We start from the raw sequence: 14,747 nt of genomic DNA, 5'->3' as shown, positions 1-14,747 counted from the left end.
TTCACTTCTTTGGCAAGGGTGGAGGAATTGAGGAAGCAGGGTTTGATGTCTATGTTCATTTCACACAAGGAATCAAGCAACCCTTCTGCTTCACATAAACCCATCTCTCCCTTATTCTGGTGCAAGTACCTAGATGTACCTTTAGCAAACTTTTTTTTTTTTTTAAGAGGGCTCATCCTAAACTCCTGCCTTGTGAAACAAGAGTCTTTTCACAGCTAGATCTACTGGGGTTATAGGGTTATACACCCCAGGTGGTAAGGAAGCTGGTGTGTGAGCATGCTAGTGTGTGAGCATTCTTACCCTTTTTTTCTTTTCTGTAATGATGTGTAACTTCAGCAATTGGAAATTCCCATGTTACTACATTTTTTGTGAACTACTTAATTTTGAATGCTGCATTTGAGAGGAAATAATAAATGAGGAATTTTTATGGTTTTCAATATTCTTTAAATCCACAATGAACCAAATTACACTGAGATTATTTTGTTGCTGCAGGTGGTATTTAATGTGATAAGTTACTGAACCAAATTTAGGGCTACCTGCATATGCTACTCATCCAACATGCTGCAAGGAGCAGAACATCCATCTTATTGACCAGGCCAATTTCAAATACACATCACTACATTCTGCATGTCAGTATTTTTATTTAATTTTGTTTCTGTTCCATTAATGCACTTTAACAAAAGTGGCTGTAGTTATTTCTCTACATGAAGACTGTTAGGTACACTGGATGAGCAGCTTGTGTAAAAAAATAACCATAATGAGAAGTTGGGAAATTGCATGTAAGAAGTTTGTCAACCTCACATGAATTTCTTAATGGGCAAATATTTAACAAAAAATAATTTCAAGACCCACAAAAAAAGTCTCTCCATTGACCCATCATAAATATTCTCTACTGCTGTGGGGTTATTCTCTTATTCTCTCTTTTTTTTTTTAAAGTAACAGAGCTGTAATAAAATTTTGTCAGAAAGCATCAAAATGTAATTAAAAATTCCCATCTAGAAATTTACAGACACACAAATGACTGATATTTTCAGTTACAATCAACCGGTTATATATATGTAAATATACATAATTGCTATGTTCTACAGCAACAATTGCTCCCTGACAAATTGGGGTTTATATACACACAGTACTGTACTCTCTGGGCTCATTCCAAAAATAAAACTGACACAACTATTTTTCGTACTATTTTTTTTTTCATATTAATTGTCAGACACCTTATGATGAAAAATAGTTATTTTTCACACATATCAGCCTTCTCACGTGAACGGAATTAAGCCACAAACATACATATACCTACCCTGCATTGTTACTGACAGCTGTAATTCCCTTTACTCCAGTCTTCAGCAAACCCCCAATGAGGTTTTCAGGAATCCCACACAATCCAAAACCTGTGTAAAATGAAAGAAAATTGAATATGTAACAAGTGTTTGAAAAACAGTTGAATCAGAAGTGAGAACATGCACTGGTTAGTTAAGTCTTTTCTGAATAGAATGAGCACTTTATATGACTAAAGAAAACAACACTTCTGGGAAGAGCGGTGTGCACTAGTACTGGAATCTCCCAGTCACTGGATGCTTCCCAGTTTGGATTAAAGCAATTTAGCAATATTAACGCAATGAAGACATCAGAGTCTACTCCTACACAAACAGCCTTTGGAGAAGGGCTCCAAGACCTTGGCTCTCCTGGTGTGTGCCCTAACCACTCACCATGCCCTTACACACATTATTCCTCCTTCCCTTTCCACCCAACTAACCTTCAGTACCAATGAACAGTAACAACGTCAAACGAGAGGAGCAAAGCGTTCTCCCATACAGCATAACCTATAATCAGGTGATAAGAATCTGGAAATCTTAAACTTCTGGGTAAGATCAGTAACTAGAAGCACAGTAACTCAGATCTCCACCCAGGCTGAGGCACCTCACACCCCTGCCTATTATGCAAGAACCTCATACCCCTAAAATGAAGTATGATAGCACATTTGAAGCACCAGTCTTAGGCTAGTACTATGACTACTATCATTTAACTTGCAACCACTGAATCTCAGATTTTCTTTTGTTCCTATCAAACAACAACAAAAAATATATAGTAGTAAGGCAAAATGATAAATAGGAAGAATTATCATTTCTTTGCCTTACTACAGATCTCTAGTGATGTTTCCCATGTTTTACAACATTACATTCACTACTCTTCCTCAGTACTAAAAATCAGTTATGGCATGTTAACTAAAGAGATTGCCTTTTCTTTCAGGAGGTTAAACAGCATGAAACTGTGAAAAACATCTAGAATATTTAACAGCTCAAGTCATGTTGAAAGCCAATATGACACAATTTCTTGACTCTTCTGGAAATATTACACATAACCATTCAGTATAACATAGGTAAGTTATTTTGACTTCCAATAGTCAAACAGCTCAGGCGATTTGTTCAAGGTCACAGAGAGCCAGCGAGAAGGCAAGTACAGAGCACAGAATGCATAAAAATAATCACGCCAAAATGCCTTTCTTCACTGTCTGAAATAATGATGTTAATCCAAAAGACCAAATTAACTTTCTGCATTCAAATTGACACAAGTAAAGTCTAACGCTTTATTAGTGGGGAAAAAAGCTAATGATTTTTTTCTGAGGATTTTTCCTTCAACTAAGAAACCAGGATATGCTTACTGATAAGGTCTGTCCCAAGCAGAGGTAGAAAGATAGGAAATGACTTGTTTAAAATACCTATACAAGAATATGGATTCTCAAATTAGATAACATTAAAAGAACCACAATTATCTCATTGATAGAATATGAGTTTTCATCCATAAAGAATTTAAATATTTACCACCAACAAGTATAGTTGCCCCATTGGGTATGTCTTTTACAGCTTCAACAGGATCAGTATAAAATTTGGTGTTGCGATGGCAGCTGGTAGAAAAATAGCATCCAGAAATCTGGAACAACATTAGAAGAGGTAAGTAAGTGAATAAAATGTATTATATGTTATCTCTGTAATGATGACCCTTCCTCTGGCTAACTAAAGAGGAAGATGTACGAAAAAGACACTGCTAAGACAAAGACTAAGCTTACGCGTTTGTGGAAGGAGGGATAGACGGGTGCAGGGAAAGATACATGGGTTAGGCAGTCTAGAACAAGGACTCTGCTGTCTCTCTATCCCCCAAATCATATCAGATTTTGCTACATTCATATGTGTTATGAAGGCTTTAGGCCTCATATAAACTGCATCCATTACGCTATATTCAAACATATTTAAAATTTCTGAATTCCATCTTAAATTGTCGAGAAGTCGTGACTTACTGTAAACAGACCCACAAACGCAATTCCTCAACACGAATTTGAGCAACATGTAGACTGCTCCAACCCATACATTACTGCTTGTAGCTCCAAAGTATCCGGACACCAAGCATAATCAGTAGTCGCTGAAGCAGAGGGCCAACATCACCACAAACTCTGAGTGGACGCCCAGGAGCAATGTGAACTACAGCCTATGCTGGCAGTGTGGTAAGCAGGGATGCCCAGCTTCCTCCTGCATTCTTAGCACTATTTGCATTGTTGGAGAACAACCCACAATCAGGGAGACTGCCACAAACAATGAAATAGGGAGGACAAAAGGGAAATCAATAGGACTCCCACCCCAAAATCAAGACTTGATAGTGCAAAGCCATTCAACAGTAACCATCATGAGTCCTCTGTTATACTCTTAGATCACAGCTATCCTAAAACGTTTTTTTTTTTCCCCTTGAAGCATTTCCCAGTAATATTATCACGGATTAATACTCATGAAGTACTGTCAGTGCTCCAGCAGCAATTGACATGTAAGCCACTACACTATATTGACACAGTCTTGAAAAACTGAGCATATTTGGAGGTCAAAATACTTGCTACTGCTGTTTCCACTTCTAATTTGATGTGGAAGAGAGGAATTGTAGACTGGAAAAGAAGGAGAAGAATGAGTAAATAAATAATAACCGAGCTAATGTATGCACAACGTAAAGAGAATGGCAGTATTCTTCCCTGCAGAGTTGTCTTACGATCCAGTTACAACCAGTGCAGCAGTTTTGGCTCAGTTTCAAAACTACACAAACCGCCTCCTTTATAAAATTAAGGCTAGAAGGGTTTGCACTGAGTATTCAGAAAACCTTTTTGAATGGAGGCTTCTTTCCTTCCCAATGGAAACATCGATGCTCCTCTGCTTTGAGGGGCTCAGGAAAACATTATTAAGTGGGAACAGTAGTGGTTGAAAATAAGACCCTTTTCCCCATGCTCAATAGCCCCATGGCTATTTCCTTCAGAAACACATTTTCGGAACTGCAGCACGACTGCAAAGTGTGTCCCTACACGCCAGGGCATGAAGCCGAAGCCCCAGGTGGTGGCCGTGGCTCTGGCAGCTCAGTGACACACGGTGGCCGCCCGCTGTCCCCTGCCGGGGGTGGACACACAACCAGGAAGGCGAGCAGCCAGTGGTGGGCTGAGATAAAGGGAGATTAACAGGGAAGAAAAAAGAATACACAAAGCAAGTGATGCGCAGCGCAATTGCTCAGCCTGTCCTTGAGCAATGGCAGACCCCTGCCAATTCTCCCCCATTTTATCATTCAGCACGGCACCACACGGTGTGGGACACCCCTTCGGCCAGCCCGGGCCAGCTGTCCTGGCCCTGTCCCCTCCCAGCTCCCGGTGCACCCCCAGCCCCTCGCTGGCCGGGCAGCACGAGGGGCTGTACTGCCCTGGGCTCCGTGCGAGCACTGCTCAACAGCTAACACATCGGTGTGCTGTCAGCATTCCTCCTACCCTAGATCCAAAGCACAGCACCATGCCTGCAAGGAATAAAATTAGCTACCCCAGCCCAAAGCAGGACACACGGGAGCAGAGGGCTAACAGCACGACAGAACGACCAGCTAAGGGGCAGGACGCCTTGCAGAAGGGCAAGCCATAACCCGACAAAACGAAGGCAGAAGCAGCCAGGACCACCTGCCCACGGAGACACGCGGGGCACCCCACACGTGCGCCAGGAGGCAGCAGGTGAGCCGCTCCGCCGCCCAACGCCACCGCGGAACACCGAGAAGGGGCGAGGGAGGAGGCGGAGGGCAGAGAACCGACGGCCGGCGGCTGCCGGGGGGGGGTCAGACGGGAGCGGGCAGGGGCCCCACGGATCTCATCGGAGCGGCTGAGCCGCGCTCCGGGGCCGAACCCCGAATCCCTTCTCCCCGTCTCCCCCAAGGTCAGCGCCGCCCCGCCGCAAGCCGAGCGGACGGACGGATGGATGACACGGACGGACGGACGCCGTCCCGCCCCTCACCTCGGCGGCGGCGCCCCGTGTCCGCGCGGCGGGCAGGAGGATGCGGCGGGCGAGCGGCGGCAGGAGGAGTCTGTGCGCCGCCATCTTCTGGCTGCGCGGGTCGCGGGGAGGGAGCGGCCGGCGGGGGAGGAGGAGGAGGAGGAGGAGAAGAAGAAGAGGAGGAAGATGAGGAGGAGGGGGCGGCTGGTGCTGCTGTCCGACGCCGGTTGAGCGAGGGCCGGCCGGGAGAGCCGCCGCCGTAGGCTCAGGCGTGCCGGGGGAAGGTGAGGGGCTCGGCCCCGACGCCCACTGACGTGGCCGCGCCCGAGGCGGGGCCCGGCGCCTGAGGGAAGGGGGAAGGAGGGTCCGGCCCCGCGGCTCCGCAGCGATAAGGGGCGGCTTGGCGGTGTAACTGGGGTGTGGGCTGGGCCCCGGGGCTGGCCGGGCCCCCCGCTGTCGCCGCCGGGCAGTCGGATGCTATGTTTGTGTGGAAAATGTGACGACTGGAATAGACGCACGCTCCCTTAGGCAGTCACATGGCGTGGACCTCTTAGCGCCGGCACCTCTCGTTGCTGCGACGAGGAGAATTCAAAGCATGCCTCCACCATTATTTACGCTTTCTAAAAATACCCCCAGGCGATCAGCTCATGCGCCGGCAATGCCCAGTGGAACAAAGATTCACAGAAAAATGGAAGCAGCAGCTCGGATGCAGGAGAGGAGGAGTGCCCCCAGCACATGACGGGTGGTCACGCTCCTCGCCTGTCAGACTGCTCTTGTTCTCCTTTCCAGGCTCGCTCCAGCACAGCTGCCAGCCTTGTCCTCCTCAGCTACGGCGGCGAAAACACACAGCAAGGTAATTTGCCACAAAGGAGGCAAATTTTTAAAGAGTTCTGCTAGTCTCACTCTGAAGTGTGCACACCCATTTCATCTGGCTCAGAGTGCTGGCCGAGCCTGGCACACATGGACCTCTGGCGCCCACGAGCAGAGCACAGCCGTGTCACCTTGACGTGCCACACGCTGTAAGTGCCCCCTACATGCTTTCAAGGACACCAGTAGTGACAGTTCCCATAACACAAACCTTGCAGACACCAGCGTAGTGTGTGGTGGAGGTAATGTTCCTGCTGGGCTCCAGGTCACTAACATCCTCCCCTCTTCCCGAGCCACTGGATTTAGCTAGACAGCTAGGTCTGGGGCACTTCTAGGTGGGAAAAGCTGCCTTTTACAGGGGCTTGATGAACTTGCAGTAACAGTTGGGTCTGTATTTTCTCGGGACTAAACATCTGCAGGCAAGTTTTACAGAACTGTATTTCTGAACCTCAGTTCTAGCTAAATTTCATATAGACGTGTAAATCCTTTACATCCTTTTTCCTTTCATGAAAAATTTTTCTCTAAGTATTGCAAAACTTGTTCATCTAAATGTTAGTTCAGTTCAGTATCCTTAAACCAGCTGTGTGCAGTCACAAACTTACCCAACTGTTCACTTCTGAGTACTTGTTAGATACTCAACTAGCATCTATTTCACGTGGGTTTTGGACTAGTGGGGATTCCAAGGGTGTTCTTATCTGCAGGCTGGAGGAAGGGGGCTAACTGCATGCAGTAGGTACAAGTGCATGAGTAATAATACCTCCTTGGAACATCTATTATGCAAAGCTGATAATCCTGCCCATATAAAGTGGTTAATGAACTAGGAAATTAGGGGGATATAACTTTTACTTATGAGGTGCTATAGATTTTATAAAACCAAATTATTCAAAAAAGATTGTGCAAGGTCCACATGTTTTGGGGCATAAGCATCTTATTTTGGCAAGTTTCAAACATTGCTGAATGAGCAGATAAAATCATTTATTCTGGAGTAGTTTATAAAGGATGTTAGATAATCTACTTGTATTAATTTCTTATATGATTTCGAGCTCTTCACACAAGGGACTATCACCAGGTAGTCAAAGTCTCCAAAATAATCAAAGATACTTGTAGTTTGTTTGATCTTATTTTGTTCAATGAAGTAAACCAAGTACCAGTGGTAACATGCAAGTCAAACATTTTTCACATTTACATTTATAAATGAATAGTGGGAGAGTGTTGAGCACCTGGTGCCAAAAACAAGTCAGTAGGTATGTATTTTGGAGGTTAATCATCATGTATAACATTATACCACCAGCTTAATAATACTACTATCAAGTATATTAAGACAAAGTCAGCACTGCAATACAGTGAAATACTTAATATTTCCCCAAGTCCAGCAAAAGTTATCAAAGTCAGCAAATAGGCAGACTTTTTTTATCTGTTTCATCCATCTATACAGGGTGGAGAACCAGAGCTCTGAAATGAACAACTTCTATACAAGTTCTGTAATGTTTGTAGTTCACCTAGATTTTACCTAATTAAAAGTTAGCAAATTACTTTCTTTCAGATCCACTGGAATTTCACAAAACCCCACAGTTACTGATGCATGAAAAATCACACACTGCACCATGCAGAAAGGAATGCTCTTTAAATTATATGGCATCTAGAATACACACAGAACACCTGGACTTACCTCCAATGCATTAATAGGTCCCAATTCTGAAACAAGAGGTTGGTGTTTAAATACTTTTACTTGAAATACTGGGGTATTTTTTACATTAATCATTCAAGAGCACAAGAAACTCATCTTTGATATAGTGAAATTAATCTAAATCCCTTCATATGGAATGGAAAGTCAAAGAAAATTTAAAGAAGATAATTTTATAACATCACTATCTTCCTACAAAAGGGGAATATCACAGGGAAAAGCAAATAAAGGAAGAATAAAAAGAAGAGACCTTTTGAGAATTACATGATAGAGACATAACAACATTGGATAATCATAAATAAATTTCATCTAAGAACATGAAAATAATTGCAAGCTCCTGTGCAAAACCATTCAAAACTTTAGGTTACACTCATAGCATTTACAGGAGATGTATTTACCTAGAGGAAGACAAAAGGGCTGCCACCTGCCTGACCAATGATTACACTAGTAAGCAATGTGAACTTAAATATTCAACTTATTAATAAGGCTCAGATGAAAATAAATAATTAAAAAGGAAAAAAAATACTCTTTACAAAGTAAAATGTGCACTTGCAGGTTTAGTGAAAACTATGCGTGATAAAAATTAGCAGGGAGTTAGCAAATGAAAGTTCATAAATAAATTAAACCAAAGGCAAAAATCAACTGGAAAACAAAAAAGCCACCTTCTAAAGAGTTATGGAAATTAAAGGAAATGAGAGAATCACAGTGCCAAGATTGTGGAAGGAAAACCTGTGGAACTGCTGAGGAATCCTTTTGCCAACTAACTCTGTCAACATTTTCTCTTGAGGGGCCAAAGCGTAGGACCAAAAAGGAAATTAAAATGTGGAAGGATCCTGAAGCTACATAATAAAGAAGAGTCAACAACTCTTTGGCAAGAGCAGTTCTTTACCCCTGAAGGACCTCCTGAGCAGCTTAAAGAAAGTCAACAAATATTTTTGTTACAATGAATAACTTAATAGAATATCAGGGCTCACCTAGATAAGAAAAACAAAAAACCAACTAACCGCATAAGCAGATCTTATGAAAAATAATTTGAGAGGGATTTTTTGTTTGTTTGTTTCACGCTATTCCAGTTTCCGTTATAGCACTTGTATTTTAGGCAGGATGCCCAACTTTCGTATAGCCAATACTGAACAAAAGAATTTCTATATCATGTCACAGAACCACAGAATATCCTGAGTTGGAAGGGACCCACAAGGATCATCAAGTCCAACTCCTGGCTCCATACAGGTCTGCCCAAAAAATCAGCCCATGTGTCTGAGAGCATTGTCCAAATGCTTCTTGAACTCCAGCAGCTGGGTGCTGTGACCACTGCCCTGGGGAGCCTGTCCCAGTGCCCGACCACCCTCTGGGTGCAGAACCTTTCCCTAACGCCCAGCCTGACCCTCCTGACCCTCTTCATTTTTGAGAAGAAGCTTTTTGCTGCAAGGGTGCAACGGAACAAGAAAGTCTTTTTTTTTTTTTTCCCCTTTGGCCAAGCAGAAAGAATGGGGTTATTTTACACTCTAATCCTAGTGTTGTTGAGGGTTAAAGGTAAACATGACATAAGGGGCTACAGAAACAAATTGGAAACAGGAATCCTGAGCAGCTGACACTCTGCGTGTCAGCACATGTTGTTAGCACTGCTGTAACAGGCTTTTCCAGATTCTGCAACTCAACGTTACATTAATAAGCTGCATGGGTTATGGTCAAACAAATCTCATAAGCAAACAGAACGTATTTAAAACTCAGAGCCCAGGAAGACTTTATTAAACTACTAGTGATGAAATATTTTCATTGTATCTGGTAACGTAATTGATAGAAAGAAGTATAAAACATTAACATGAGAAGGGACCTGGGGTTGTTCAGGCTGGAAAAGAGAAGGCGCTGGGGAGACCTTATAGTAGCCTTCCAGTACCTAAAGGGGGCCTACAAGAAAGCTGGGGAAGGGACTCTTTGTCGGGGGGTGCAGTAATAGGACAAGGGGGAATGGTTTTAAATAGAAAAAGGGTAGATTTAGATCAGATGTAAGGAAGAAATTATTTCCTATGTGGGTGGTGAGGCACTGGCACAGGTTGCCCAGGGAAGCTGTGGATGCCCCATCCCTGGCAGTGCTCAAGGCCAGGCTGGATGGGGCTTTGGGCAACCTGGTCTGGTGGGAGGTGTCCCTGCCCATGGCAGGGGATTGGAACTGGGTAACCTTTAAGGTCCCTTCCAACCCAAACCATTCTGTGATTCTAACACAGAACCGCATTTGCAGAAATTGTATGCAGTAAACAAATCACACACCCTGTAATTCAGTGCAGTTAGTCCTGCACCTTGAGACTACGGGACAGCCAGTGGGGCTGGAAATGAAGAAAAGCAACATGCCTAGACTGCAAATTTCAAAGAGGAAACCAGAGTTACAGGTGAAACTTGGACTTTGCCATCCATTTCATGGGTGTGGTGCTTAAGTGTCAAGCACCAGTTCTTGGCTACAGGAGTCTGGCATGCAAATCCACACACAGAGTCCAAGCCCACATAATTATTTCATCATCTACTCTCTAGGGAGCCAGCTCCCTGCATGCTCTGACAAAACCAGGTGCCAATACATTTTCATCTGCATTGCTTTGCCTAATTCAGCTGCTGGGGGAACAACTCCCTGCAGCGCAGACCTCCCCTGTACAGTGGAGCAGTCCATCAATAGCTTGGTCAACATTCTGAATGGGAAGCATGATCTGAACATGCAAAAGGAAAATGTGACAGTTGTTTCTTGTTAGGTTTCATTTCTCAGTCTCGATCAAATGAACAGAAGAATTAGGAAGGCACCTAATCTTACACATGGGATAGATGGCAAAATCTGAAAATATTGTTCTATGTTCTTTATAAGGTGATTTAAAAAGAAGCCTTACCATTCACTCATCCAACTTCTAAAAGGCCTTTTGGAATTGTTTAGTCATAAATTTTGGGGATTTCCTTCAGCTCTCCCCTGTTTTTGGCAAAATGTAACAGTCTGTTTTTAAATACAGTCCTACAAACACACACACAAAGGGAGATAAAAAAAAAAAAAAAGCTAAAAAAAGCCTAAACAGCAGGTAAGTTCCCTGCATTTGCAAGCACACAGCTATTTGTTGAGAAGCTCTCAGGCCTCTTGCTTTCAACTTCACTAGCTCCAAACAGCTCTTCAAAGGTCCAAAATTTTTTTTTTCTTTTTTTTTTTTTTTTCCCAGATGCCAGCCTGAAGCTATACTGCAATAGTTCGCAGAGACTTCACTACTCTGCTTTTGGGGGTTTGTACAGTTTTTCATTCGAGACTGACATCAGTGCTATGAAACGTCCCAATTTAAAACCTGGAATGGATTGAGGACAGTGGAGACACCCTGTGGCATCCCGCTGAACTCTCAGACAGGCAGAGTGAGCAGTTTGATGTTTTATCTTCCTCCAGCAGCAACGGCTGTCCTCATGTAAAACCGTAAGGCCTCAGTTAGGTGCTACGTCTGTACCAAGCTTGGCACAGAGGTCTTTAAAGTAACCACGGTAACTAGATATACTGAACTGAAAATAACTGCTATGGGAATGGCAAAAAGTGCCTCAGATTCCCATAAGATGTTAATGGGCCTTTAGGATGTATAATTCACTTGACTCTCAATTGTTCATCCAATAAGTAAGTATGGTGCTTTTTGTTTGTAGTGTATTTAAAGTGTTAATAACTTTAAGCAAGCACTTCCAGAATTTCATTCAATTGCAAGCTAACCACAACAGGAATCAGAAAACCTATCATGGGATAACAATCTTATATTTCCTGTTTACCACACTGAATAAAACCTTGATCACTATTATCATGGCTCACCACTTCAACAGTTGTGTGCCATAATGGAAGAGCTACCTGTGACAAGAACCGGTCTTCAAAATCCGTATGCTTGCATTTATTTCCTTATGTGTTTGAAAGATTGGGCATTTGGTTGAACATAGGTTCAAGAGGTCATACCAGCAGTCACACTTGCAGGTAAAAGACTTCCAGCACACCAGCCAGAACTGTGGATTGACACTTCTCATCCTATTCCACACCCAATGCACTAGAAACATGGACTTCTTGCACTAGCAAGGAAGGTGCAGGCACATGCATGTGTGAACACTCAGTGTAGCCCAGAAAAAGGGGTGGGGAGGCTTTGAACACAGATGAGCTTCCCAGTCATGTTCATCACACACAACTGCATGAGCACAACCTACAAGGCAGCCTAAAAAGACAGAAGGGGCAAGAAAGCGGAACAGCTGTTTAAACTAGCACTCTTATTAAAGAAATGCTTGCCAAAATAAGGCATGACACCTCTACCTTGTTTAAAAGTTTATCAAGTACATGTTCCTTCTTCCCCACCCCATTTCAGAATTGCTCCCCTCCAGCAGCCCATGAAGAACCAGAAAAGCTTTAATACTAAATGCTACAATGATTAATATAAAATCCCAATTAGATTTAATTTCACTATGATCCAAAGGAATTAACGGTATAAAGCCTCTTATTGTGGCACAAAACTTTACTACAAGACTGACGTATGTTCTCCAAGGGTAAGTTACACATAACAGTCTCAAAAGGAAGTTACAGGCTCTGTCTGGGGGAAAATCATCAAAATTGCCAGTTATGCTGCTTACATCCACCCAGATAAGCTTGATACTTAGTCTATAGAATTAAAAAAAAAAAAAAAAGGCAACATTCAGTCAGATAAGCAAGCCAACCTCACACACCAAACCATTATGTGACTCTTAGATTAATACAATGAAGTGCTGGGACCATGCAAGTAGGGACATGAGTCTAGTCATTTGTTTTTTTGACCAAATGGCCTTATTTCTTTGTTAGCTAAAGGTCAACTGTGAAATAATACCCTGAACCACAAACACAGTAATCTGTTACAGTTGGAGGCTGGGGTGAAGTTTACTGTAAGCAAGTTCTCCTAGCCTGACACCTACAGGAACCCATAAATTAGATGTGCCAGGCATAATGATGAAGCTGTCCACAGTACACACAGCTCTTTGATCATTAACCATATAATAGAAAAGCTGTTTAAAAAGCTACTTAAATTCTGCCTTCAGCTGCGAGAAACCACCCCTATTTCTCCGGCTCTAACATTCCCCTTTTCCTGGGAGATCATTCCAGAAGAGCAGTTCCAACTTCAAAGTTCAGCACGTGCCACTTCCTAACAACCAATAATCAAACTGCTAAATCATCTTATATTTTCTGAGCCTACTTAAACTTAAATGCAGGTCAGGTACCATGTTGTCCTACACGCGGGTGACCACAACATAAGAAAGCAGGTGTTTTTTATTTTGTCAGGGCACGACCCAAAATATGAACAGACTGGAAGTAGGTAGAACAAAGAACAGTCATGCAAGGTTAGACAAGAAAAATATGACACACCTATGGAGGCTATAAATAGTTGGCACTCACGTGCCTCTCCAGAATTAATTATTTCAAATCCATTGAACAAAGTACAATTCCATTACAGATCACCCTTATGCCCAGTTTCACATTTGGCATCATCAATATGAATATCAATGCTCTGTCCTGAATATATTTCAGACTGAATATATAACCTTATTTTAAGAGGACTTGCTTAATTTGATAGTTCCTTAATCAATGACGTGACATTATCCATTACGACTTCGAACTCTGGAAATCATTTTCATAGAGTTTAATTCCACAGAAGTATGGAGTAAATCTTTGGTAACTATTTTCCACTCTTTTAGCACTGTTCTGATTAAATTCCAGTTTTGCACACCTTCCCTGGTACTTCTAACATCACTCTGTAAAACAGACCAAGAGCACACACCTCCCTTTGTGAATCAGAGAGACGTTTGAAAAGTGGTACTATAATATTGACCAGCTTTCTTGTAGATATTGTTAGACAAACAAACTCATGAAGCTCATGTGCTATAAATATGCTAATATAAATAAACCAAGACTGACCTCAAGTAATATATTTTGAGCAAACTTGTATTATTCAGCCCCATAGCAGATAAGTGTGACTAAATATCATTAATACATATAAGTAAAAAGAGCAAGTATGTTGGACTATTTTTTATAGAATGCCTCTTAGTTACTAGAAGCACAACTTACTAGAAGAGCATCCTTTATAAGACAGATAAACCAGTCTAGTATCCACCTCACACATAAATCATGAATTTACACAAACAACCAGTAAAATTGTATTTGTCCCTATTTTGGGTTGTTATGCTTTTGTATGTTATAAAGTTTGTAACCTTGTAACTGAAATAATAATTAAAAAAAAAAAATAAAACAACGCATAGGTGAGTCACTTCTCATTTCCTTGCTCATGAAAATTTGCCATTCCTACCTAACATTTTACAAATATACACCAAGCTTCGGTAATTTACCAGATAAAATAAAAGCAAAAATTTATTCTTGAAATCACGGTAATTTACTGTCATTCTAAGATACCTACCAAATACTGTATTATAAACCTTTCCAGATTCTACAGGACTTGAAGCATGCTGCTACAAACTGAAATCAGCCAAGCACGTCTGTATTAATATCCGCGTTGTATTTGCTGTTCATTTCAAAGCCAAATGTTGACCACAGACTTTAAAACTGCTAGGAATTCCTGGATAAGGGATAGTGTCTGGTAGTTTTTTTTCTCCTTCACATGAACAGTCCAAAAGCAAACCATAAGTAATCCAATGCTGTCTTCATCACCAGGTTTAGTAACCTTAGGTCAGAGAAGAAATTTAGTGAACGGAAAGCCTCTTTCTTCCAATGTTCTTTCTAGAGATCAGAACAGCACATAATCAAAATATACAGTTCACTTAATCCAAAAAGTTCCTCTCAGGATATTTTCTCCAAGAATTAGTATGATTTCTTTATCACCCCACTTATATGCCACAGCTCAAGAAAATTTGCACAGTCTGCAAAACTGCAAAGTTCTTGAGACTGCTGGTAATGATAAAAGTATATC

At 42.1% G+C, this 14,747-nt stretch overlaps 1 protein-coding gene and 1 long non-coding RNA gene across 3 annotated transcripts in view; one reads left to right on the top strand and one right to left on the bottom strand.

Annotated features, from left to right (window-relative positions):
* The window catches only part of OXCT1 (3-oxoacid CoA-transferase 1), an 89,735-nt gene extending 84,083 nt beyond the window's left edge, over positions 1–5,652 (bottom strand). For both annotated transcript variants that reach the window (XM_083818418.1, XM_083818419.1), the window contains exons 1-3: positions 5,295–5,652; positions 2,823–2,931; positions 1,301–1,391 (exon numbers count right to left, since the gene is read on the bottom strand). In XM_083818418.1, the coding sequence (XP_083674544.1) occupies positions 1,301–1,391; positions 2,823–2,931; positions 5,295–5,378 (284 nt within the window). In that variant the 5' untranslated portion in view covers positions 5,379–5,652. The remainder of the gene's footprint in view (positions 1–1,300; positions 1,392–2,822; positions 2,932–5,294) is intronic.
* A 201-nt stretch (positions 5,653–5,853) lies between these two features.
* On the top strand, positions 5,854–11,496 carry LOC310890027. Its single transcript, XR_014576971.1, has 2 exons — positions 5,854–6,126; positions 11,013–11,496. It is a non-coding gene; the product is annotated as an uncharacterized lncRNA (long non-coding RNA).
* Positions 11,497–14,747: the final 3,251 nt, after the last annotated feature.

Source organism: Anser anser, assembly GCF_964211835.1.
Source record: "Anser anser genome assembly, chromosome: Z".
Lineage (NCBI taxonomy): Eukaryota > Metazoa > Chordata > Aves > Anseriformes > Anatidae > Anser > Anser anser.
Note: the sequence above shows the minus strand (reverse complement) of the source record. Positions and strands in the feature narration are given on the sequence as shown.